Source organism: Nannospalax galili, unplaced genomic scaffold (assembly GCF_000622305.1).
Source record: "Nannospalax galili isolate Female #2095 unplaced genomic scaffold, S.galili_v1.0 scaffold589, whole genome shotgun sequence".
NCBI classification, from domain to species: Eukaryota; Metazoa; Chordata; class Mammalia; order Rodentia; family Spalacidae; genus Nannospalax; species Nannospalax galili.
The window spans coordinates 2,384,703-2,412,311 of record NW_008360324.1 but is presented as its reverse complement, the minus strand read 5'-3'; the positions used below and the strand labels follow the sequence as shown (position 1 = coordinate 2,412,311).

The 27,609-nt window shown below is 46.6% G+C and overlaps 2 protein-coding genes and 1 pseudogene across 2 annotated transcripts; 2 read left to right on the top strand and 1 right to left on the bottom strand.

Moving 5' to 3' along the window:
• Positions 1-217: 217 nt before the first annotated feature.
• Tapbpl (TAP binding protein like) lies at positions 218-10,046 on the top strand. Its single transcript, XM_008825429.3, has 7 exons — positions 218-575; positions 1,521-1,751; positions 1,863-2,135; positions 6,575-6,913; positions 7,461-7,766; positions 9,405-9,488; positions 9,652-10,046. Exons 1-6 carry the CDS (start codon positions 512-514, stop codon positions 9,482-9,484), a joined length of 1,293 nt encoding a protein of 430 aa, XP_008823651.1. The 5' UTR covers positions 218-511; the 3' UTR covers positions 9,485-9,488; positions 9,652-10,046.
• A 1,236-nt stretch (positions 10,047-11,282) lies between these two features.
• On the bottom strand, positions 11,283-18,048 carry Vamp1 (vesicle associated membrane protein 1). Its single transcript, XM_008825428.1, has 5 exons — positions 17,901-18,048; positions 15,143-15,269; positions 14,756-14,914; positions 14,082-14,133; positions 11,283-13,683 (listed from the first exon to the last, which is right to left on the bottom strand). Coding segments are annotated over exons 1-5 (357 nt in total). The 5' UTR covers positions 17,903-18,048; the 3' UTR covers positions 11,283-13,666.
• Positions 18,049-24,905: 6,857 nt separating this feature from the next.
• On the top strand, positions 24,906-25,150 carry LOC103727583 (annotated as a pseudogene).
• The last annotated feature ends 2,459 nt before the right edge of the window (positions 25,151-27,609 follow it).

The following is a 27,609-nucleotide window of genomic DNA, read 5'->3' as shown; positions in this document are numbered from 1 at the left end:
AGCTCTCCAGTTTTCTCAAATGTCAGTCTCCCAGCCAGGTCACTCTCAGCCTTATCCGTGGGATCAGGGATCTCAACAGGAAGCTGTCACCAGGGCAGTCCACCATCAGGTTTCCCATGGTCAGAAGAGAACGATAGGTTCCGGACCACTGGGGACCAGCTTCTGGCTCCCTCACCTCTCTCCATTTCTTAGCGTTATGACTGATGGGAAGTAAAACAATGCAGAGATGTCAGGTCTTGAAATCACCTGGGGATTTTTTGGGGGTGCGGGGTGGACAGAAAGGAGAACAGTCAACAGGGCTCGGGCAGCTGCTACAAATGGCTTCAGGTACAGGCAGTTGAAGCCACTTCCCTAAGTGAAAGTGAAAGAGAAGCAGGCTGGGAGGATAGAGGATTCCACAGGCGGCTAGCCAAGCGAGGGGTATGCTGAGAGCTCCCTCTTCGGCCTGGCTCGCAGGCAGGGGGACATTGGAGGGGGTGGCAGGTGAGGAGGGGCCCTGAGAGCAGCCTCCATGGGCTGGGAGCCCGGCTGGTGTCTGCTGCTCTGCTTGGTTCTCACCGGGGCGGCAGGAACCGGTGAGTGAGGCTGGTGCGGGGGGGAGGGTCGAGATGGGGAGTGCTGAGCTGAGAGTCCCGGGAAGCCACCTCCCCAGACCGGCTATGGCTTCCTATTGCCTTCTAAGCCCCCGGGCACTAGCAAAGTGAGGAACCAATTGTGAGGGGGAGGGGGAGGGGGAGGGGGAGGCTGAGCACTCCGCAGGGGAAAGAGTAGAGAAAAGGACTTCCTCTGGGAAGGAGCCGGTTCCGCCATCCCATGGGAGAAGGCACTGACCCGGGAGCTGACCCCTTAGAGGAGGAAGGAGCTTCCCAGACCCAGAAGCCACTAGGGAGGTAACTCCTGGTGGGAGAGGAGTGGCCACAGCAATGGCAGAAAGCAGAATAGACTCTGGGCAGGTTGGGGAACAAGATGGTGGTCAGCACCCCTGGCAACAGCAGGCGTCCCAGCTCTTCTTCCCCCAAGGCAGTATTTGCTCCTTTGGTGTTTTGGGATGTGTGTGTTTGGGTTTGGTTTTTCGTTTTCTGAGACAGGGTCTCCCTGTAGCACCTTGACCTGGAACTCGCTAGGTAGACCAGGCTGGCCTTGAACTCAGAGGTCCACCTGTCTCTGCCTCCGGAGTGCTGGGATTCGAGACCTATCCATCACTCGAGCTGCTTGTTTGTTTTTACTGGGAATTCCTTTCAAGAAATAATCTTGCATTCCACAGTTGGAAATAAAAACCCCTCTGGCTCTGATCAAGACAGCTCTAGAACTTCAAATCACACCATCAAGTAGTTGCCTGGAGTAGCAGGTGCTTCCCAGAAAGCTGGTTTTATAGAGGACAGACTATGACAACAGAGACAAGACAGGACACCGAAGGCAACTTTCACTCCCCATCAGTGCGTGGCTTAGGGAGGGGCAAGAAGAAAGTGTGGAGACAAACCCTGGGCAAGAGGTTACTCATCCCAGCCTTTTCCCCATAGAGGCCCCCAAAGCAGAAAGGCAGTGGCAGGCGGTGGACATCATCTTAGACTGCTTCTTGGTAATAGAAGACAGGCACCGGGGAACTTTTGCCAGCAGTGGGAACAGGGAGAAGGCCTTGCTTGTGTTGAAGCAGGTGCCAGTGCCGGATGATGGTTCCCTAGAAGGCATCACTGATTTCCAAGGGGGCCCAGTGGCCGAAGATGACCCACCTGTCATCTTCGAAGCCTCAGGTAAAAACCTTTCACCCTGGGCTCCCTCCACTGCGACCACACAGTTCCCAAGTATATCCATCCGCATGCACTCCCCACCCAACACCACCTCTGTGTCACCCTTCTCTGCAGTGGACTTGGTACAGATTCCCCAGGCGGAGGCTTTGCTCCATGCTGACTGCAATGGGAAAGAGGTGACCTGTGAAATATCCCAGTATTTTCTCCAGACCACACAAGAGGCCAATGTTGAGACAGCAACTTGGTTCATCACCAACCTGCAGATATCTCAAGCAGGACCCAGTGTCTCCCTGGTGATGAAGACCCTCAAGAATACTGAGAATGGAGCTGTCTGGCACCCCATGCTGAACCTACCTCTGAGCCCCCAGGGGACTGTGCAGACTGCAGGTAAGAAAATAAAAAGCCGGTAGTGGAAGAAAGGTTTCTATTTTAAATTTTTTATTAGTTTTTTGCTTTGTTTTGTTTTTTTATGTGTATGAGTGTTTTGCCTGCATGTATGTAGGTGCACCACATGTATGCAATGCCTGCAGAGATCAGAAGAGGACACTGGATCCCCTGGAACTGAAGTTAGAGATAGTTGTTAGCCACCATGTGGGTCCTGGGTGCCAAACCTGGGTCCTCTGCAAGAGCAGCCAATGCTCTTAACCTCTGAGCCATCTCTTTAGCCCTATTTATTTATTGCATGTGTGTGTATGTGGTGTGTGTATGTGTACAGGTGCACACATGCCATAGCACTCAGGTGGAGGTCAGAGGACAACTTGCAGGAATCAGTTCCCCTAGATGAGTTCCAGGGATTGAACTCAGCTCATCACGCTTGGCAGCAAGTGCTTTTACCCACTGTGCCAACTCACCAACCCCAGGTTTCATGGTTTTGAAGTGTTGAGATATGGCATAGAAGGAAGGAAACAACATCTATCATCTACCATGCAGGTCCTCCCAGGGTACCTTGTAGGGCTTGGTCTTTGCTTTCTAAAATATTCTGAGTCCAGAAGAGGAGAATGTTGGGAGGTTCCGACTTGTGAAAAGGTCAAAGTATAAAACTCACCTGTATATTATCTCCAAAATGGAGATGATGTTTATCACTGCACTGTCTTGAGGAAACGACACATGAGACAATTCTATTTACAGATGTTGTCTATCATCATCTTATTGAACCAAGCACCAGTTTTCTCCCAGTGAAAACCGAGGCTGGTCTGGTGCTTCAGAGTAATTACAGCAGAGCATGGGGAGACAGCATCTGTTCTACAGCTCTCAGGAAACCTCAGCCTTTGTCCTCTCCAACCTAGTACCTCCTACTAGGCCCAAAATATTGAGAACATAATAGCTGGTATCTGGAGAGCCCAATTCAATAATTTGCCTCCGAGAAGAGACCATTAAGCTCACAGAAGATGAGAGGGCTTCCTCCTATCCCTGGAAGTCCCTAAAACATTCTTTTTTTTTTTTTTTTTTTTTTGAGGATTGAACCCAGAGCCTCACGTATGCTAAGCAACCACTGAGCCACAGCTACAACCCTTTCTTCAGTTTTCACTTTGAGATGGTCTCACCAAAGTGCCTAGGCAGGCCTTGAACTTGTGGTGCTGTTTTTCCACCTGAGAGGATATTAGAGGCATGTACCACCAGGCCTCTTACTCTAAGGCCCATCCTAAATGTCCCCTGACATGGCAGAAAACAAAGGTTTCACATCTGTCCACCATCTGCCATAGGCCTTGAATGGCTTCATAGTCCTCCCTTTTTATTTATTTTTAATTGAATTTTTAGAAATCTCATACAATATATTTTGATCATATTAGATCTCCTCCCCAAACTGCACCCCCTTATTACCCCACACGCAATTTCATGTACTCTATCATATGCATATAGAGTCAAATTTGTGTCTCCAAATGCTCTTCAGTGTGGGTCCATCTTCTAGAGCCTGATTAACCTACCAAGAGACTCACCCTTAAGACTGACTCTTCCCCTCCCAGCAGCCTCTAGTTGCCAATCGTTCTCAGGTAGGTTTGGGTTTTTTACCTACTCCCCCATGTCTGTGCTGGAATTTGTTCAGTTTGTTCCCCTTTTTATTTTGAGATTATTCAAACCTACAAAAATAAAATGAAACAATGTAGATACACAAGTATTACCATTCTTGTAGGTACATGAATATTACCATTACCACTTGGCCATACTTCCTCTCCTTTCCTCCCTTCTCTCTCTGCCTCTTCTAAAATATAGATGCATATTTCCCCCTGAACTGAGTAGACTGTAGGTCCAACACTTCACCTTCAATGTGCCCACGTAGCTATAATTCACAGCTGAAAGTCAAGGGCATTCTGCTTTATAAACACAAAACAATCACCTCAGAAGCATGGCTGAGGCAGAGGCTACTCATGGTACAGATAAGGGGTACAGTGCACAAAGGCTTACATAAGAAAGCTGAGCCGGACATGGTGGTGCATGCCTTTAATCCCAGCACTCAGGAGGCAGAGACAGGCGGATCTCTGTGAGTTCGAGGCCAGCCTTCTCTACATAGCAAGTTCCAGGACAGCTGGGGCTACAGGGAAACCCTGTCTCAAAAAGACAAAAAAAGAAAGCTGAGTGTGGTTGTGCACATCTGTAATCCTAGCACTCGGGAGACTGAGGCATGCAGATCATGGGCTACATAATGAGATCCTGTCTCAAAAGCAAACCAAAAACAAACAAAAAGGAAAAGAAAAATAATTTAATGATAATAAAATCAACTAAACATGAGAAGGCTCTATCCCAGCATCACCATACACTGGAAATTCTGAACCGTGTCAGTAATAAGGTATTCCTCCCCACCAGGCACACAGTTCCCATCTCCCCCTCCAGTGCTTGGCAAGCTACTGGTCATCATTCTTATGGTATTTTTAAATTCATATCATACTCTCAAATGTAAAGTCTAAATTTAAATTTCTCCAATTGTCTCATAATGTTCTTTGCCCAGGATTCAAGTAAAGACCTTCCTTCCACTGGAGCATTCAGTTGTCCCTTGTCTTTCAGTTAGAAAAATCTTTCTGCACAACACAGGTGCACTTACCTACATACAGGCATAACACTCATACACATAAAATAAATTTTTTTTAAAAAAGAACAATCTTTCATAGCATTGATTGATTGATTGATTGATTGATTGATTGATTGATAAACTGTTTCAGGCTGACCTGGAGTTTTCTAGGTAGATCAGGCTACCAGGCTGGCCTCAAACTCAGGCTGATCCTTCTGCCTCTGGGTACCAGGGTTATGGGCATGTACCACCAGGTGCAGAAACTTGGACATTTTTGAAGTCTAGGCTAATTTTCTTATAAAATATCCCACAATCTGGATTTGTCTATTTCCCTTATGATTATATTTCAGTTAAATGTGTTTGGCACAGCTATCACTTGTGGAGATATATATATATATATATATATATATATATAAATTTTTTTAATGTGTATTGTTTTGTCTGCATTTAGGTAAGTGCACCCATGTCATGCAGTGCCTATGGAAGTCAGAAGAGGACATCAGATTCCCTGGAACTGGAGTTACAGCTGGTTGTTAGTTGCCATATGGACACTGGGAATTGAACCTGGGTCCTCTGCAAGAGCACTCAATGCTCTTAACTGCTGAGCCATTTCTCCAGCCCCATTGTTTCATTTTTTTTAATAGGGCCTTGCTACATAGCTCAGGGTGACCTCAACCTATCAATCCTCCTGCCTCAGCTGTCTGAGTGCAGGGACTGTATGTGTGCCACTACAGCTGGCTAGTATTTTTTTTTTAATTTAAAAAAATTTATTTATACATAGTGAGTTCCAGGCCAGCTGGGGCTACAGGGAGACCCTGTTTCAAAAAGACCAAAAAATAATTTCAAAAAATTTATTTTTATCTTATGTATATGAGTGTTTTGCTTGCATGTATGTAAGTGCACCCTTGGTGCAATGCTGGCAGAAGTATGGTTGCTAGGCACCATGTGGGTTCTGGGAACTGAACCCAGGTCCTCTGCAAGAGCAGCCAATGCCTTTAACTACTGAGTCATCTCTCCAGCCCTAGTATGTACTTTAAAACTGTTTGGGTTTTATTTTTGTTGTGGGGTATGTGTGTGTGTGTGTGTGTGTGTGTGTGTGTGTGTGTATGTGTATGTGTGTTTTGAGACATTATCTCATGCAGCCCAGATTGGCCTTATGTAATAAGGATGATCTTGAACTCCTGATCCTCCTCCCTCTACCTCCCAAGTGCTGGATCACAGACGTGAGCCACTGCATCCCTTTCTGCTTTTTTGAAACTGGGTCTTACTATGTTATGTAGCGCTGTTCTGAAACTATATAAACCAGGTTAATCTTGAACTTGCAGAGCTCCTCCTTCCTCTGCCTCCTGAGTGCTGGAATTACAGGCCTGCATCATCACACCTGGCTACTTTTAAACTCTTTTTCATAGTCTTCACAGTAGCCTGGTTTAAGCAGACAAGTTTGGCAACACTGGGAGACTTGTCGGTCAGAGCCAGTGAGTGGAAAAACCAGGGTTCCAGAGCACTGTCTGCTGCCCTGGTAGTTCTTACCAAGAATCGATAGCAATTTGTAATGTTACATGTCGTTTTTTGCTGGTGAGGAATCCAAAGCTTTAATCAGACCATCCAAAGTCTAAGTAACCCCAATGCGGTTCAGGCCATCATGTGTGCCACGCTGCCCTTCCAGAGCCTCATTTATTTGTGGTTCCAGAGGACAGGAAATGAACTCAATGGTATCCCTGCCCAGGGCAAGGGGCTGGAGAAGCTATGTGTCCACGGTTCAGAGGCCAGGTGACTTCAAGAAGGAAACAGACCACAAGTCACCCTTTTCTCCTCTCTACAGTGGAGTTCCAGGTGACAACAGATACCCAATCCCAGAATCATCTGCTGGGGTCTTCGGCCTCCCTGTACTGTGGTTTCTCCATGGCACCAGGCCTGGATCTCCTTGGTGTGGAGTGGCGGCTGCAGCATAAGGGCAGTGGCCAGCTTGTATACAGTTGGAAGACAGGGCAGGGGCAGGCCAAGCGAGAGGGTGCAACCCTGGGGCCTGAGCAGCTACTCACAGCTGGGAATGCCTCTCTCACCTTACCCGGCCTCACTCTAAAGGACGAAGGGGCCTACATCTGCCAGATCACTACCTCTCTGTACCAGGTTCAACAAATCATCCACCTCAGCATTCAAGGTAAGGACAGGCCTTAGTTCTTTTGAAGGGAAAGGGATATGCTTATTGGAAGTATTTTCCAGATCAGAATCCAAACCCAAAGGCTACTTCCTAAGAGGCAGAGTACATTCCCACAATCTAAATACCATCTTCATCCTGGAGGCACAGATGCCATCAGATGAGGGGTCCCATTTTACTCCAAGATAATTCCCCCAAAACAACCAGCCCAGGATCCCAATGCCCTGGGCAGCATCTGTAATCACTTCAGTCTGTCTGGACCACATTCTAAGGAGGGGCAGCAACCAAGGAAGGGTGAAAGGAGTGGTTTTGAGTAATCACTGGCTTGCAGACATGACGAACAAACCAAGGGACTTGGGGTGTAGCTCAATGGCACAGCATCTGATATGTGAAGCCCTAGGTCCAATCCCCAGCTGTATTAAAAAAAAATAATAAACTAAGCCAGCCTTTCATTGGCTTTAGTCTCCATAACCTACATTCTCTCCCAAGAGAAGGCTTTAGGCTCCTCTACTGGCCCTAGACACCTCTGTGATCTTTGTTCTTTCTCCAGCTCCCCCGAAAGTACAAGTGAGCTTGGCAAATGGGGCTCTGCTGCCCACCCTTATCTGCAGTGTTGCTGGCTATTACCCTCTGGATGTGGTGGTGACGTGGATTCGAGAGGAGCCAAGTGGAATCCCAGCCCAAATCTCTGGTGCCTCCTTCTCCAGCCTCAGGCAAAGCATGGCAGGCACCTACAGCATCTCTTCTACTGTGACAGCCGAACCTGGTCCCACAGGTGCCACTTACATCTGCCAAGTCACCCACATCTCCCTGGAGGAGCCCCTTAGAGTCAGCACAAAGGTTGTTCCACACACAGGTACTTGGAGTGTCCTTTCCCCACCTCCATACTTGGGCTTGGGGCTTTCTCACCTCCAGATCATCTTTGGCCTTGTGTTGCTGCCCATGAGCTTTGCTCAGTCCCACTACCTCTTTCCATCTTCCTCACAGTGGTGGCCTCTACTGCTTCCACCACACTTCCCCTGAGACTTCATTACACCCCAGTTTCAGATAAGATGCTTGGGTTAAAGATCAGTGTTGAAGGAGAGTCCTGATCCTTCCCACTGGGGGCTTAGTCCACCAGGAGAACAAGTCTGGGCAGACAGGGAAGATGACTCAAAGGAGACACTTGAGCCCAGTTAGCTAGCTTGGGGGAAGGAAACCCTTAAGACTGAAAGCACAGCACATGTCAGGTCAAATTGTACAACAGCCTACAGAAAATCAAAAGAACATGGTTATAACCGAGGATATAGAAGAAAAAGAGGAAGGGGCTCTGAAATGTCAATGTAATTATTACTGGACATTTACATGAATCAAAAGCAGTGTATATCAAATTTTAAGTATGACCTTATGTATTATAACTTGTATTGACTTATTTTTAGAAAGGGTAAGTTTTACTATGTTGCTCAGGCTGGTTTCAAACTCACAGGTTCAAGCAATCCTCCTGTTCAGTCTTCCAAACAGCCCGAACTATAGGCACACATCACCATGCCCAGCACAATTCCCATTACACAGATGAGTGAGCTGATATTTGCAGACCCTGAGTAATTTGCCCAAGACTCCCTTACCATTAAATTGTAACAGAAAATGTAACAAGGCAGAGTGAATCTCCTTCCAAGCTTCCACCATTACCTCAATAAGCCACAAACCAGAACTTGATCCTGTAAGCCAAAAACACCACACGATTTAATTTTTAAAATATTTTATTATTTTTATTTTATGGGTATGAGTGTATTGCCTGAATGTATCTAAGTGCACCCGGGTCATGCAATGCCCATGGAGGTCAGAAGAGTGCATTGGATCCCCTGGAACTGGAGCTATGGACAGTTGTTAGCCGCCATGTGGGAATCGAACTCAGGTCCTCTGCAAGAGCAACCAGTGCCCTTAACTACTGAGCCATCTCTCCAGCCCCCATCGTCACACAGTTTTAAGCAGGAAAAATTCACCTCAAGATGCAAATACCAAGAGACATCATTTGATTGCTCCCTAGACTAGGAGCTTCCCCCAAAGCTAGTTTTGCTTTGGCTCACATTATTCCCCAGCTACTTACAAAATCCCAGCTTAACTGTCAGTTACTAGGATAACTTAAATCTCCTTTGCAAAGCACTTTTTTAAATGTCCTAAGGTGGAGTAGGGTATAGTGGTATGCACCTAGAGCCTCAGCACTAAGAGGCAGAAGCAGAAGGATTTTGAGTTCAAAACCAGGTTTGGGCTGAATAAGTGAGACCGTGTCTCAAAAAAAACCTCCACAATCCTGATATGGGGAGAGGCAGAGAACTGTGTAGAGTATCACATATAAATCTGACAATTCTGAGCGAGCTCAGGTGCTGCTATGTGTATGGTCCAAGCTCCTGCACCAGGGATTCACAAGCACAAGGCCAGCCCTCCTCCTGGGGGGGAGGGGGATGCAGGAGGTGAGGGCTCAGCACCTGACTCCTGTACTCATTCTTACCCACAGAGCAGAGAATGGTCTTTGGAGTCATCTTTGCCAGCATTCTCTTCCTTCTTACGCTGTTGTTCCTGGGTCTTCACAGATAGCAAGGTGAGTTTGTAAATCAACCCACTCTAAGTACCTCCCCACCCAGACCAGAGATGAATGAAGCTCGGTGTCCTGAGTTCCAGATGCTGCCACCACTACCACCCCCGACAACCCCTGCCTTTGGAATTAACCCAAATGAAACCAACCTTGTTCTGTTTTCTCCTAGCTCCTTCACCAAGGCCTGCCAAGACCATGAGACACTTTGGGTAGCCACTCTCTGGCCTCCGAGGAAAAAGTACAGGACGTATGTTCTATCAAAAGAAACTTATGCTGAGGCATGGAGCTGAGAAAGGCCCAAAAGAGGCACCATGTGTGGGGGTGAGGGGTACTGGTCCTGATCTGGATCTGTGCCCAGGCTGATGAGAAGTGAGGGGACAACAGAAGGGTACAGTGATCTGGGTGGAGACTCACACCAAAGGGCCATATTGGAGGTGAGGTGGTAAGAAACAGGAAGAAATCAAGAACGGAGCAAGTAAGGGACAAAGGGGAAGAGGGCAGGGGCCGGCCACCACTCGCAAACTCTAAACCTCTGTCAAAATAAAAGCACTTTGAATTTGCAGAGGCAAAGCATTTCTATTTTCCTGTCCTTCTCCCTGCTGGTCCCAACCAAACCCCGGTCTCCAGTCCTGCTTCAACTTGCAGCATATAAGGGTATGGAGCAGAGGCATTCAGAGGCCTGCCACAACTACATCTCTATAGCTGTGTAACAGGAGCTGAAACTCAGGTTCGGATCCTCCCAACAGCTGCAAGGAGTTTCAAGTTACGTGAAACTTCACACCCTCAACTTCAAGGGAGAGATTCCCATACTCATTTCTACAAAGTACCTGGTAGACACAAGTTGGCATATGAACACTGTGGGTTATGAGGTATATTACCAAAGACTAGAGGCTGGAGAGATGGCTCAGCAGTTAAGAGCCCTGGCTGCTCTTGTAGAGGACCTGGGTTCAGTTCCCAGCACCCACATGGCAGCTAAGAACCATCCGTAACTCCAGTTCCAGGGGATCCAGTGTCCTCTTCTGGCCTCTGTGGGCATTGAACAACATGGATGCACTCAGATAAATGTAAGCAAACACTCATACACATAAGAAATAATCAAGGGGATGGAGTGATGGCTCAGCAGTTAAGAACACGTTGTTCTTGCAGAAGACCCGGGTTCGAATCCCAGCACCTACATGGCAGCTAACAACTGTCCGTAACTCCAATTCCAGGGAATCCGACAGCCTCCTCTGACCTCTGCGGGCATTGCACAACATGGGTGCACTTAGCTACATGCAGGCAATACACACATACACATAAAATTTTTTAAAAATTAAATAAAAAATCCCAGCACTCAGGAGGCAGAAGCAGGCAGAGCCCTATGAGTTTGAGGCTAGCCTTGTCTACATAGTTGAGTTCCAGGGTAGCCAAGGCTACATAGTGAAACCCTGTCTTAAACAAACGAAAAAGACCCCAACACCCACAAATAAATTAAAGGGGGTGGTGCATGAGGATGGAGAAAGGAGGTGGACACCTGGTGGCAACTAGGAGAAGCCTGAGAAAGCCTGAAGTTGTTTGCCAGCATGAGAAGCCCACTCAGCTTCCTGTCATCACTTCCTCTCTCCAGCACCTACAAGAGCTGGGCTGTTTCAGGTATGAAGGCTGAAAACACAGACCACTTCCTCTGCCAACATACAGACTTTAATCTCCAGGAAGACTATAGAACACATACAAGCCAGCCCTTCCGGCTTCTAGCCAACACTGGACAACACCCTTTTATCCCCATCCCCAGCACTCCAACCCAAACAACAAGCAAGTCAGTTTAGTGGTAGGAATTTGTATTTTTTGCCTTTGTTCAGAATACATGAAATTGACAAATATGTCACATGCCTTTGGTGAAGTACAACTCTTATTACTCTATACATGACTATGAGATTGGGTTAGGAAAAAGACAAAGAGGTAATGACAGACACAATGGAAACCCCACATCATCTCATGGCAAACCAAAAAAGGGGATGTGGGAAGCTTGGCTTCAACTGACTGCAAAGTCCCAGGGTTCAGTTGCACATTTGCACATGCACATGAGTGGTGGAAGGAAAAGGAAACAGCAAAGACACAGAAGGGGGCTCAGGGTGGGGTAGGAAAGAAAGAAGGGCTAACACCCCCAAAAGAACAACGCCAACTACACCTGGTGAGCCTCAGGGGACAGAAACCCTGGAAGTAATTCCTGTGCTAGGGCTGGGTGGGCCAACAGGGTGAATTTGCTCCAGCCTTGGGATACAACGAGGACAGTGTCGGTTCTTCAGCGGTGACCCCCCTGCATTAGGCAAAGAGGAGCCCAGAGGAGAGTGGAGACCTTCCAAGGGGACGTTGGGAGGGTACTGACTGCTTTCTTCCAGCTCTTCAGTCCCGCCCTGGGGCAGGACGAAGGGAACATGGGAAACAGGGTGAAGGGGAAGGAAGGATGGTTTTGCACAGTGAAATGCTGCTGCATGGAAGTTGGCATCCAGCCCCAGCTAGCACGGCCCCAGCCTCTTCTTGCTTGTGGACCAGAGACGGAAGGAATAAAGGGCCACAAGCACACCCCGCCCACTGCAGTCTGCCTCCTCCCCTAGCACCTGGGTTTATCCCATGTAGCATCCTAGCCTGAAGCTCAGCAGTAGCTCCCAGGACAGGCTGAGTACCCCCATTCTCAGCTTCCACCATCTGTATACACAGAGCATGCAAAGGGGAGTAAAAGAAAGGAGGTGGTATGGAATGCAGACATGAGGGTGGTTCCAGGGGAGAAGGTCCTGAAGGAGGAGCAGGAGGCATGTCCAGACGCAAGGCCCCAAGACAGCATAGCAATGCATAAGCACACCTGCCCCAGACTGGCACCCCTCCTATCCAAGAAGGAGCTGCTGGGTCTGCTGGACTTCTTTAAATCCTCGGGTCAGCCAGGCCTTGCAAAGGACCTCTTGCTTCATCCGTCTTAGGCAAGTCCACAGGGGTGGTATGGAAGAAAGGGTTCTAGGGGAGCCTGACAGCCTTACCATCGAACACTCATTTTCCTTCACCAGCAGCGAGGAACACTACTTTCATCAACAACACATGGCAAGAAGCACCTTTCCAAAGCCTGTTAGTTTTCAGATTAGACCCCTGACTCGCTATTTCTCTATAACTAACAAGCATCTCCCCCACCATTTTTTTTCAGAGATAGGGTCTCACTACCTGGCCTGGAACTTTGGTCTAAAGCAGTCCCTCTTGAGGCCAATAATTAAACTACGAGTCCCAAACTTTGGCTAGATGAAATTATTTGGTGCCAACACAGAATGCTTCAGAAAACATGAAGTGACTGCTCCTCCTAATTAGAAGAAAATGGGATGGCTTCTAGCAGGAAATAAGAATATCCTGCTATTTCTGCAATTGATAAGTGCTTGTTTTCCAGGCCAACAGAGAACAAAATAAAAGGCAGTGAGAGTCATCCAAAGACAATCTTGAACTAATGGTTAAGCGGTAACAACAAAAGTCAAGTCTTTTTTCTTTTTCTTTTTTTTTTTTTTTTGGTCTTTTTGAGACAGTCTTCCTGTAGCCCCAGCTGGCCTGGAACTCACTATGTAGACCAGGTTGGCCTTGAGCTCACAGATTTGCCTGCCTCTGTCTCCCAAGTGCTGGGACTAAAGACATACGCCAAAGTCTGACTTTCTAAGAAGGATTCAATGGTGGCCTTTACATAGGCCTCTAGAACCCTAAACAAGTCTGGGATAGGAGAAAAGTTCAAAATGAGGGCAGTAGGGCAAGCTATTGCCACTTCCCAACTATTCATGGTCCCGTCCTACTGAAGGCCAGTCTTTCTAGGAGATTGCACAGGCACAAACACCCTTCTCCTCCCCCGAGCCTTGCCATCTTCTGGACACTTCACCTCAGGCTTTCCCCTCCTCCTTCCCTGGGCCACCAACTCTTTTTAGCTGTGGGGTGCACAAGAAGTGGGTAGGGAGGAGGTGCCAGCTGTTGCTCTTCAGATAGTGACTTCAAGACTGTGCCACGAGCAGCATTTCTAGTGTTGGGAATAGAGTGCAAGTGAATGCAACAAAAAAGGGGGGATGGATGATGGAGAAGCCTGGGCTGGGATGGAGAAAGGTAGATGGAGTTTGTTGAGAGAGCAAACAGAGGGGAAAGACACGAGCTTGGATGGCAATGGAGAACAGGGAAGGGGTAGCACATTCTCAAGTAAAAAAGTAGACTGGACACAGGAATCAGGAAGTCCCAGACGGAGAAGAGAAAGAGACAGGAGAAAACAAGAGGGCAAGTTACACCAAGTTGCCAGACATCTCTGTTACAGGTACCCCAGCCCCAAGGTTTCCCTCTGACCCAAGCCAGTGACAAACAGCACAGTGCCTCTTCCTCAGAGCAGAAGGGGCCACCTCCTCACAATTCCTTGCAGGGGGAAGGCTTGTACATCAAGGAAGTTCCTTGTCTTTGCCCTTCCTCCCTCCCAAACCAGGTGATAGCCCCCCGCAGCAGTCTCCATACCTCAGTCAGTGCAGCCCCACTCCCCAGGCAGGCAGGCAGGCAGGGCTGGGAGAAGACTCCGGAACCTTCCCACCTCTTCACCCCACCAGCAACCTCAGCGATACTTACTTACAATAACTACCACGATGATGGCACAAATAGCTCCCAGCATGATCATCATCTGAGGAAACATGGAGAGAACATGAGCCCTTGGACTTGAGGAAGGAGGAAAGGAGCCAGGATCAAAGAGGTGAGAACTTTCTCACCGTTGAGACAGTAGAAAAATCCACCTTCACCCACAGACCTCCAGCGAGGCCTCAATCCTCTGCTTCCCATAGGATCATAACCCCAGAAACAGCACAAAGACCTGCAACCTCATTTTTGCTTAACTCCTGTTGCTGGGTTTTTGTTTTTGCTGTTGTTTAAAGGAACTCCAATGGAAAGGCAGACTTTGTGAAGTGTTTGGTGCATTTCAGAAGTTTCAGGTATTTAAATACATATACCAAAGCCACTGCCTTGCTGCTGAGGGTTGAGGAAGGGCCAGGTGAGAATTTTTGCAGAAGATTCCACTGGAGAGACACTACTGCACTAGTTATTCTGAACTCCTCACACTAGGGCTTTCTCAGTGCATGGTTCTGAATACTCTAGCCCACCCTAGTGGCTAAAACAGGTAATGCATATCAAGGAGAAGGCTTTCAAATTTTCCCCCAAGAATCACACAGAAGAGAGGAAGACAGACCCTAATGGATTTCTTCCTTATACATAAATGAGACCTAGGAAAAGCCCCAGGCAGAGAAACTCACCTTGCAGTTTTTCCACCAATACTTCCTTTTTAGCTTGGCAGCACTGCTCTCAAATTGTGATGCTCCTGCCTGCAAGGCGTCAGCTCGGTCATCCAGCTCTGACAGCTTCTGGTCCCTCTCCAGGACCTTGTCCACATTCACACGCATGATGTCCACCACCTGGGGGGGGTGGAATGCAGAAACAAAGCTGCTGAGATTCCCCGCCCCCAAGACAGAGGAAATGAGCATCGGCTGAGAGATTGCAAGCCAAGGCCTGTGTATCTAAGGGATGCTTTTCCTCCCAGGGCCCTTTTCTCCCTACAAAAAAGAAGAAAACAGAAAAGATGTTCCTTTCTGTTTCTCAGCTTCTTGATATGGAAACTCTCACAGAAGTGGCTATCCACCTACCTCCTCCACCTGTGCCTGGGTTTGCTGTAGTCGTCTATTACTGGTCAAGTTAGGAGGAGGGCCAGGGGGACCCCCACCTGGGGCAGCCCCTTCTGTCCCTTCAGCGGGTGGCTGAGCTGGAGCAGACCTGTGGAGAAAAGCAAACAGAGTACACAAAGCAACTGAGACAAGGAAAGAATCACATGCATCCTCACTTCATACCACCAAAGCAATTTAGATTATGTTACATGCAGACAGAGCATGCTAGCTCCTCAGCAATCCCAAGAAGAGAGATACAGCAGTGACAAGGAGCAAAAGAGCAAAGATCAGATCTTCCAACATGTGCGTGGGGCTCACAGCACTATTAAGAGACTGTTTTGGGGGCTAGCCTCTGACCCAAACTCAAGCACATCCTCCAGCACGGTGGCCATAGGGATAAATGTGCCAGCCTTGACCTAAATGGAAATGTCCTGGCCATTGGAAGCTTTCCTGAGAGATAAAATGAGAAAACCCAATGAGAGATTTGTTAAAAAAAATAAAATAAAATAAAGCCTCAGGACAATTAAACTGTAAAGTCTGAATATAAACGGGGCAAGCTGAGAGATTCTGCTTATGGGGTTCCAGTTACTGGCTGCAAAGACAAATCACCAAAGGCAAAATCTGTGTAGGTAGCGTGAGTCAGGGCTGTTGCACTGTTTTTGGCAGAGAAAACAGGGATTTCACTTAAATTGAACCTGGGGCCTAAAACAACTGCATTAGTTGTGGAAACTGTTCCAAGAGCACAAAGATGCTAGAAATAGTCCCCCCTGTCCATATATCACAGACACTCTGTCCCCTTCCTTTTTGAGACTTGGCAGGAGTCTCAGGAGGCTTTACTAATCCCCTATGTCTCAAAGAGAAATCTTGGTATACACTACTATACATGTGATGAAGAATGTTCTCTCTTTTGGTACTACTCAGGGAAAAAGGCTCCCATAGCCTTACAAGGGAATAATCCAGTATGGCATCTTTAAGATAAGCTTCTCTCCAAATCTTAACACTACATTCACCAGCTAAAGAATTCCCTGAAGTCAAACCTCCTAAGGAATGAGATTTTTCCCTGCCAAGGCGGGGGGTGGGGGGATAAAAGGGAGGGGCAAGGTGAGAAGAGATTTCTACATTTGATGGAGAATAGAAATCTCCTGAAGAAACAAAATATCTTCACCAGGGCAATCCAAGCAGTCCGAGAACAAATACCATAGACATTAAACCATCATAAAGTCACCAAAAAAAGTAAATTCCCTGACTAATCAGAACAGAACTAATACCCAGAAGCTCCTCTTCCTTAACTAATTGAAATTCTTTTAGACTGAACAAGATGTAATAGTCCCTCGGAAAGACTGTATTAGCAGATTGCACTGCCATTCTCCCATTTAAAGTGTTCCCATTTCCTTCCTAGATATAAAGGAAGAGATGATGCAGAGCCATGGGGGCCATAGATTCTTGTGCTGCTCTTGAGCTACCTAAGCAATCTAGTTCTAGACTGAAGGCAGAAATTTCAATGAGTTGGTAGCAGCTAGTGCTGGACGCCATCCAGGATGGTGGCACCAATGACAAGATTAAGGTCAGAGACCTCGTGATTCCCTGCTAGCCACCACGCTTCCTCTACCTCCTTCCAAATCATCCCACATGGAACCAGTCAGCCAAGAAGGATCCCCTCCCCAAAAATGGAAACAACTGGAACCTATGCGCTTGTCCAAAATGCAAAGAATGTAAAACCACAGAACTCACACAGAAAGGGTGAGATGACTACAAAGGTTTTGAAGCGCTCACTTCACTTATTAGTTGTTGGGAGCTGGAAATACTCCCAGTAACCTGCCCAGGGAGTTATAATCCTTATGTAACACAAACAAATCCTCCCCTCTTCCCTTTGTGTCACCAAGAGAAGCCATACAAATACATCAAGAATTAGGCATGGGATCCAGACAATAAATGGAAAGAAAAACCCCCATTCATCATAGTGTGGTCCTGAAGAGACGTCCTTAATTTGTCTAGCTGTAGATCTTCAGCTTCAGAAAAGGATGATGTTGAAGACAGTTACCGACTAAACTGTTGTGATTTTAGAGAAAATGAAGAGACTAAGGATCCTTATTTCTCCTCCAACACTTGGCTAGGACTTGGTGACTGGAAAGCACCTCCTCCTGTACTGGTGGCCTTAGCATGAACAGCTGCATGAGATTAGCACTGTCCCCTGAGATTTTCTGAGCCGCTCACCTGGCGCCAGAGAACTGGCAAGTAAGTTTCTGCAGCTTTGCTCACTGCCATGAGGCGGGTACATCACACTCTGGGCGAGGGGCATGCACAAATCCAGAGACTGGGGGGCAACCCGAGTTACGAATAGACAAGTGCACCAATAAAAGTCTTTCCAGAGGATTTAAGGGACAGATTCCGTTAGACAAAAAAGGGTCTCCGAGTTCCCTAACCTGTCTATCTCCATGCCCCTCACCTTCGCCCCCTAATACTAAGACCAGAACACAGCGCCACGCAGACGAAAGGAGAGGGTGCAATGACTGTGGGACCCCTGCGCCCCCCGCCTCATCTGTGGAGTGCCAGCTGAGGCTGGTGCGGGATGGAGCACTGCCTACATCACGGGGTGGCCCGGTCTGGGGGCGGCGCGAGCCGGTGGTTCCCCGTGTCGCCGCAGCTGCTGCAATGCGCCATTTTCCGTCCCGCAGAGTCGGACGCTGGGGGTGAGAGCTGGCCAGGAGGTGTCGAGCACCCTAAACCAGAGTCAACTCACATTTTTCTGACAGAGAGAGTGGAGGTCCGTCCCCTCTCTGGAGAATGCGGAGAGACACCCAGCTAGGAGACGCTGCGTCTGGGCCGGCAGAGCTCTGTCCCGAAGACCGTCCGGAATACTAACTGCGGTGGAACTTACTGCAGCTACTGCCTCGGCCCCCTGGCTTTATTAGTGATGACCACGCCTTCCATATGACGTCATGGGACCACGGTCCAACCCGCGCGCGGAATGTCCTGTTCGCTCCGCCCCTGAAGATGGACTAATCACAGACCTCCTCTCCAGAAAGGCGCTCTCCTTCACTGACCAATACCTGGCTCCTTCAGGCTCTGGTGGGCGGAGTCAAGAACTTGAGGTAGGCCTTTCTTGGCGCCTCCCAACCAATCGCTGAGCTGGTGGCTCCGGCCAATCATATCGCTCCCGTGGGCCCGCCCCCATCCTACCCCCAACTCACCCTCACCCCCGACGCCCCTCAAACCTAAGAGAACCCTGGACTCTGGAGTCGTACGGCGGGCCGGGTTTAGCAGTGTGTGTGTACATTCATGGCGACCATACCCGGCCGCCCGGCCACCGTGTCCTTCCAACTCTTACCAGCAACTCCGAGAACGAGCCGACAGGTCTATTTTTATTTTTAATTGTGTGCATTTGTGTGTGTAGGTGTCTGCTGAGGTCAGGCCTTGGTTCCCCCTGGAGCAAGAATTAGAGGAGGTTGTGAGTGGCCCAAAGTGGGCCCTGGGACTCGAACTCCAATGCTCTGTTAGAGCAGTACAAGCTATCTCTCCAGCTCACCCCACACACACACACTTTTGTCTTTACCCTTTCTCTAATAATTCACTAAGTGGAGTCGATTTTTTCTTCTTAATACTTAAACAATTTTCTTTTCTTTACACATTAATTACAAAACCCATCCTTGTTTTATGCCTCACATTAAAAAAAAAATGGTTACAAATGTGATTGTGCTTTCTTACTACTTAGAATATTTATTTTTCATTTATTGAAAGCTTAGGGGGTGTTTTGTTTTGGGGTGGTTGGGTTTGGGGAGGTTTTTTGGTTTTGGTTTTTGGTATTTTTGAGACAGGGTCTCCCTGTAGCCCCAGCTGTCCTGGAACTCATTGGGGAAATGCAAATTAAAACACTTTTTTTTTGGTCTTTTTGAGACAGGGTCCCTCTGTAGCCCCAGCTGGCCTGGAACTCATTATGTAGACCAGGCTGACCTCAATCTCACAGAAATCCACCTGTCTCTGCCTCCTGAGTGCTGGGATTAAAAGCATGCCACCATGCCTGGCCAGAGACTAATTCTTAATGCTTCATGGTTTTTACTCCATGTCCAAGAGTTTCCACTTGATGCAGTCCTGGGTGCATGTCATCAAGGTGATGCAGCATTTCCTAAGGAGCAGAAATGCTTCCCCCTTTTCTCTCTGGAGTTTTCTTCCTGGCCTCAGACACTCATTTTTCAAGTTTTGATGATCATGAGCAGTATGACAAATACAGTGTGACTACTGTCTGACTAATAGCAACAGTAAAACATCCCAATTTAGTAGATGTAAAAATGGCAAAAGAAAGGGTGTGTGAAAAGCACACCCTTGAATCAAGTGTGTGTCCAGTGGTGTTCTCCTCCATACCTGTCCCATAAGAAGTTAGCAGGGTGACCTAGCTCAATACTGTAATCACTATACTTGACACTTATTCTACTTTTTCAAAATTGTTTTAGGGGCTGGAGAGATGGCTCAGTGGTTAAGAGCCCTCACTGGCTGTTCTTGCGCAGAACCTGGGTTCTGTTCCCAGCACCCACATGATAGCTAACAGCTGTCCTTAACTCCAGTTCCAGGGGAGCCAATACGCTCTTCTAGCCTCCACAGACAATGCAAGCAAAACACTCATATACATAAAAAAATTAAAATAAAATAAAAATTCAAAATTGTTTTAACTACTCTAGATCCTCTGCCTTGTGTAGGGTTTCTATTGGTTTGGGTTTTGAGATGGATCAAGGGATACTTCCATTTCAGCCTCACAAGTGCTAGGATGACATACACACACAAAAAAAAGACATTTTAAAAGTATGTTCATGAGCTGACAAGAAAGCAAACACTGTCAAAAAGAGCAATAAGCCCGGTGTGGTGGCGCACACCTTTAATCCCAGCACTCGGGAGGCAGAAGCAGGAGCATCTCTGTGAGTTCAAGGCCAGCCTGGTCTACATAGTGAGTTCCAGGACAGCTGGGGCTACAGTGAGACCCTGTCTCAAAAAAAAAAAAAGAGCAATAAAATATGAAAATATGGAGAGATGGCTCAGTGGTTAAGAACACTGGTTGTTCTTGCAGAAGACCCAGGTTCGAATCCCAGCACCCACATGGCAGCTAACAACTGTCTGTAACTCCAGTCCCAGGGGATCTGACAGCCTCTTCTGACCTCCACGGGCATTGCGCAACACGGATGCATGTACCTACATACAGGCAATATGCGCATACACATAAAAAATTTTAATGAAAATTGATACCAAAGAAATAACCGAAAGTTGAGTTTGAGCCTGGTGGCCTTATGGTGTGCCCCTGTAGCATAGGAGACAGCATTAAGGTCTTGAAATCTAATAGATCCCCTACATAAAGTTGGAACACTACATCCTCATGTAAGAGAAAACTTAAAAACCTTAGCTCTCAAACTGCCCCTAGTGAACTGCAGAGGAAGTTACTTGCAAAATACCTACTGGAACTTTTTTTTCCTTTTAAATATTTGAAGAAAATTCATAACTTCAAGCTGTGTTTTTATTGCTTTTGCCTGAAATCCTTATTTTATTCTCTTTTGAAACCTTTTAAAATCACTTCTTCCTAAAAACAATATAGCAAGTATTTCAAATGATTTGGGGTTGGCAGTACCACGGAGTGCCACCAGGAGCCAGGCAAGCTTCCCGATGAGCAACTCTGCAATCCGGGTCTTGGGAATTTCCACAGAGAGTTCCAAGAGAAATAAATTGTGGTCACAAACTGAAAAACATCAGAAAAGAAGGACCAAGAGTAAGAACCAGAGGGACAGAGAAGGGAATTAAGGAAATTAGAAAATCAAGCCAAATACCTAAATATAACTAATAAAGGATCTGAAAAGAAGAACACAGGCTATGTGAGCAAAGGAAAAGAAAATGCTTGGGTGTGAAATTGATTGTGAAAGAGATATAACAAATATTTCCTGAATTGAAAGAACTTTTACAGATTAAATAGTATGTTACATCTAATACAGTGGGAGAAAAAGAATCACATCAAGGGTACATCTTTCTGCGATGTCAGACCAGTAGAAAAAAAGAGAAGATCCTAAAATCTTTCCAAAATGATAATAAAAATGGAACAGAGCCGGGCGTGGTGGCACACGCCTTTAATCCCAGCACTCGGGAGGCAGAGGCACGTGGATCTCTGTGAGTTCAAGGCCAGCCTGATCTACATAGTGAGTTCCAGGACAGGTGGGACTACAGGGAGACCCTGTCTCAAAAAGACCCCCCCCCAAAACAAGGAACAGAAAGGAAAACAACATCACAATACAGGAAGACCGTGCAGCAATGTCTCTAAACAAAACTTGGAACAAAAATGATTATTAACCTAGAATTCTCCAACAATTCCAACTATTAATAAAAGTGAGGGAAAATTGGGCTTGGTGTCATATACCTGTGATTTCACCACATAAGAGAGTGAGGCAAGAGGACAGCTTGAATCCAGGAGATCAAATCCAGCCTAAGCAATATAACAAGACCATGTCTGAAAAAAGGTGGGAGGCAGGGGGAGCTGGAAAAATGGCTCAGTGGTCAAGCGCAGTTACTGCCCTTGCAAAGGACTGGAGTTGGCACCAGCAAGGTGGCTCATAACTGTCAGTGACTCCGGTTCCAGGGGATCTGATGCTCTCTTCTGGCCTCTGTGGGCATCTTACACACATGGTACATGTACATACAGACACTCATATACATAAAATAATTTTTTTAAAGATGGTAGTAAGGGACTGGAGAGATGGCTCAGCAGTTAAGAGCACTGGCTGCTCTTGCAGAGGACCTGAATACAATTCCCAGTACCTATATAGCAGCTAACAGCTGTCCGTTCAAGGGATCTGACACCATCTTCTGATCTCTAAAGGCTTTGCACACCTACATACATACAGGCAAAACACTCATACATAGCCAGGCATGGTGGTGCATGCCTTTAATCTCAGCCCTTGGGAGGCAGAGGCAGGCAGAGCTCTGTGAGCTTGAGGCCAGCCTGGTCTACATAGTGAGTTCCAGGCCAGCTGGGGCTACAGGGAGACCTTGTCTCAAAAATAACACATAAAAAAACCCAACAATAACAACAAAAAAGCACTCATACACAAAAAATAAAAATAAGCAAATAAAATGGAAGTATAAGAAAGATATCTTTCAGATATGTAAGTAACCAAAAATGTCACCCTGTCCTGTGTCTAAGGAGACTACAACCAAACAAGCTTTGATAAATAGGAAAGAGAAAAATAATAGATCTAGGGCATGGAAGGCTAAATCAACACACAAGGCTGATGACAAAATGTTTGGAATGGAAGCTGTGTTACCGAACTAAAAACAAATCTGTCCTGACTGTATTAAGAGAATAGAGGGGGATGGAGAGATGGCTCAGCAGTTAAGAACACTGACTGTTCTTGCAGAAGACCTGGGTTCGAATCCCAGCACCCACATGGCAGCTAACAACTGTCCGTACCTCTAGTCCCAGGGGATCCAACAGCCTCTTCTGACCTCCTCAGGCATTGCACGACATGGGTGCACTTACCTACAAGCAGGCAATACATGCATACACATAAAGAAAAAAAAAGAGAATAGAAAACACTACAGTGGGCAGTCTCTGGGCAAGACATTAATAAAGTATCTGACATGTTTAAGCATTTGGAAAACAACATGAACAAATATTTTACAGATCTGCTGGGGCCTATGGGAGAAATTAGAACTAAATACACGAAAAAGAAAAGGAAGCAACTGGGCTGGCAAGATGGCTGAGCAGGTAGAGCACTTGCCACCAAGCCTGACAACCTGAGTTCGATACCCAGGATCCACATGGTGAAAGGAGAAAGCTAACTCCTGCAAGTTGTCCTCTGACATCCACATGCATGCCATGGCACATGCAGATGTACACACATACATACAAAATAAATAAGTGTAACTTTTTTCTTTTGGTCTTTTTGAGACAGGGTCTCTCTGTAACCCCAGCTGGCCTGGAACTAACTATGTAGACCAGGCTGGCCTTGAACTCACAGAGATCCACCTGCCTCTGCCTCCCAAGTGCTGGGACTGAAGGCGTGCACCACCACACCCGGCAAGTGTAACTTTTTTTAAAAAGAGAAGCAATTACTAAATGAGGGAGAAACAAAAAGTTGGATAAGAAATAGGAGTTACTTCACATGTCAGTTGATATTTGACAAGAACATCAAGATCATTCAACGGGGCAAGCATAGTGTATTTCAGTACATAGACAACTAGGACAACTGCATATCCACAAGCAAAAGAATGGAGTTGGTTGTTTTTAGATTTTTTATTTAATTTTATTTATTTTTATGTGTATGAATGTTTTACCTCCATGTGTGTAAGTGGGCCAGTATATGCAATATCTAAGGAGACCAAAGGAGGGCTTTGGATCCCCAGGAGCTGGAGTTATAAGTGGCTGTTAACTACCATGTGGGTGCTGGGAATTGAACCTAGGTCCTCTGGGAGACCAGCCAATGCTCTTAACCACTGAACCATCTTTCCAATCCTTGAAGTTGGGTTTTTCATTCAATATATATAAACATTAACTCAGTCTGGTCTGAGGTAGAGCACCACCTAGAAGTCACATGACCTGGGATATAATCCCTGACATAAATAAATAAATCACCGAAATATAAAAGCTATCCAGGGGCTGGCCTTGAACTCACAAATATCCGCCTGCCTCTGCCTCCCAAATGCTTGGATTAAAGGTGTGCGCCACCATGCCCAGCCTTCATAATCAAGCTTTTTAAAAAATATTTTATTTATTATTTTTATTATTTTATGTGTTTAAGTGTATTGCCTGCATGTGAGTGCACCCATGTTGTGCAATGCCGCAGAGGTCAGAAGAGGGCTTTGGATTCCCCTGGAACTGGAGTTAAGGACGGGGATCGTAGCCACCATGTGGATGCTGGGAATCGAACCCGGGTCCTCTGCAAGAGCACAGTGCTCTTAACTGCTGAGCTCTCTTCAGCCCCAATCAAGCTTTTTTTTTTTTTTTTAAATCTCATCACGTTTTAAGTAAGTTTATGATTTGGGGTCAGGCTGTTCACATAGCTATGCTTGGCCTCTGCTGGCTGAATGCAGTCACAGGCTGGACATACCCGACAGTATCATTGCCACTCAGACATCACACTAACCCTTCCATTCTCCTCAGAGCTCTCCAGCCATCCCTCCAAAAACCAAATTCTTGTTTGTTTTTTGAGGCATGCTCTTACCCTGTAGCCCAGACTGGCCTAGAACTTACTATGTAGCCTGAGCTGTCCTCAAACTTGCAGCGATCCTCCTGCATAAACCTCCACAGAGGGGATTACAGGTGAAAGCCACCATTCCCAGATCAGAACTCACTCTTATGTATATGATGTAGGGTCATAACATACCCTCACTTATATGCATCAGTCTCTTTCTCCAAAATCCACTTATTTAACAAGTACTTAATAATCTAATTTCACTTACATTGAACATACCAGATTTCCCAAAAAGATATGAACTATTACTGTGGCATTCTGTCTATAAATATGTCTGCCAGTGCATTGTCATATCCCAGTTTCTGCATGCTGTGTCTCTGATCAAGATACAGAATGTGGGGGCTGGAAAGATGGCTCAGTGGTTAAGACACTGCTCTGCTCTAGCAAAGGACCCAGGTTCAATTCCCAGTACCCACGTGGTGGCTAACAACCATCCTTAACTACAGTTCCAGAGGATCCAACGCCCTATTCTGTCCTCCTTGGGTACAGAATGTGGTGGCCTGTTGTTCCAGTGGAACTGTGGGGAAATGGCCACAGGGACAGACCAGGTGGTAGGATTTGGCCTCATCATTAGCCTGATCATCTTCACCTACTATAGTGTCTGGGTGATTCTTTTGCTGTTCCTCGACAGCCAACATGTTTTCCACAAGTGCCTCGTGCAGGGAGCCTAGGCTGTCTTCATCCCACTGGCCTCAGGCCTCCCACTGCTCCAGTTTGTGGGACTGTTCATCACCTACTGAAGAGCCAGAGGTTGGTCAAGAAAACTCAATGAAGGTCCAGGAGGGATGGACTGCCAGCACCTTCTCCATAACCCCGCCAGGGAATGGACCAAGGGTGACAGCCTACAAGACAGTCCAGGCATGGTGGCCCCCACCAGTCTGGCTGCCCTGCAGCCCTCTTCAGGAGGTAGAGATGCTCAGGACTCAGTTCTGACAGACCACAGCCTCCTCTGCCTTTGCTTACCCTTCCAGATGCTTGTAGGGAAAGCTGGGAAGCCTCCAGTTCACCCCCTTCAGGCTTAGGGCTCGAACATTGCTGGTCCTGCCCATCTCACAGTTAGGCTCCCTGTTGTTTACTCTGGGCTCTGGGCTCTTGCCTCAGTTTCCCTCCTATCACATATTGATGAGCTCCCTGTTGTTTACTCTGGGCTCTGGGCTCTTGCCTCAGTTTCCCTCCTATCACATATTGATGAACTTAGCAGGTTTAGGACTACACATAGCCTCCCCACTCTCTCTACAAATTCTGCCCCTCCATGAAGGCAGCTCCTCTGAGTCTGACCCTGCCCAGTTTCCATGAGGACTCCTGCACCTGGAAAACCCTAGGGAAAGACTGACAGACCCCAGAACCATGGGGACACATCTGAGCAGCCACACAAAGCCCAGGCTGGCCTGTTTGGGAGAACTTAAAAGTAAATGTTGATCATGGTAAAGAAAAAAATAAAAAAAAAAGATGCACAATGAATTTCCTTGCCCTAGTGAAGACAGGCTGTCTTATGACCCTTTGAATGTAGCACAAGTGACCCCAGGACTTCTTAGCTCATTCTGTCAAACCTTGTAACCTCCATTTCTGTCCTTTGGGATCAAAACTCTTGTGTCAACAAGTTCAAGATCGACTACTACTGAATAATAAAACATTGTGCAAAAGAACCTCGTCACCCACTGAAGCACCTATGAGTGACACAGCCTTAGACATGCTGGCCCTAGGGAAGCTCACTGCTGAATACAGCCTGTGACAACAAACAGAGAAGCAACCAGCCAAACCAGACAACCCAAAGAATGAATGTTGTGTTCAGCCCTCACAACTCAGAATGAACTGTTAGGTAATAGTAGATCATTGACACAAGTACTTCCTTTAAAGATCTGAATCAGATATGGTACTTAATCACCCTAATTCCTCCTGCTTCAGATCATAGATAGTGTCTACAAGCAATTCATTCTCCTTAGTTTGCAATGCTCCTTTTATTCTTTTTTGGGGTATGTACTTGTAAGTGTGGGTGCCCAAGGAGGCCAGAGGCATAGGTACCCCTGGAACTGGAGTTACAGGTGTTCTGAGCAGCCTGATTTGGGTGCTGAAAATTGAACTTGGGTCCTCTGTAAAAAACTGTTAGCACTCTTAACTACTCAGTCATCTCTCCTGCCCCTCATTTTATTCTTTTTATGTTAAAAAAAATTTTCTTTTATGACAGGGTTTCCCTATGTAGCCGAAGCTGGCTTCAAACTCTGATCTTCCTGCTTCAACCTCCCAAGTGCTGGGAATATAGTTGTGTGCAACCATTTAAATTAATGATTTTTAAAATCTATTTTCCAGGGGCTGGAAAGTTGACTCAGTGGTTAAGAGCACTGACTGTTCTTGCAGAAGATCCCAATTCGATTCCCAACACCTGCATGGTAGTTAACAACCATCTATCTATAACTCCAGTTCCAGGGGAATCCGACACTTTCTGACCTCTGAGGCGATTGTATGACACTGATACACTTACATACATAAAGGCAATACACACAAAATAAAAATAATAAATAAAAATTTTAAAAATATTTTGGGGACAAGAAAGATGGCTCAGTGGTTAATAGCAATTGCTGCTCTTCCAGAGGACCTGAGTTCAATTCCCAGCACCTACTTACATGACAGCTCACGACCATCTGTAACTCCAGTTCCAAGGCACCCAATTCCTTCTTCTAGCCTCTATGGGCACATACATACATGCAGACAAACACTTATACACATTTAAAAAAATCTTTTAAAAAATTATTTTATTATTATTTTATGTGTATGCCTGTATTGTCTGCATGTAGATAAGTGCACCCATGTCATGCAATGCCCACGGAGGACAGAAGAGACTGTCAGATCCCCTGGAACCGAGTTACAGACAGTTGTTAGCTGCCATGTGGGTGCTGGGATTCAAATTCTTCTTAACTGCTGAGCCATCTCTCCAGCTCCATTATTTTTTAATTAAAATTTTTTTTAATTATTTTTTTATTTTTATTTTTTTGTCTTTTTGAGACAAGGGCTCTGTGTAGCTCCAGCTGACCTGGAACTTGCTATGTATAAATTAGGCTGCCTCGAACTCACAGAGGTCTGCCTCTGCTTCCCCAGTGCTGGGACTAAAGGTACAAGACACCACACCTGTCTTAAAAATTAATAAATAGGCCGGGCGTCATGGCACACACCTTTAATCCCAGCACTTGGGAGGCAGAGGCAGGCGGATCTCTGTGAGTTCAAGGCCAGCCTGGT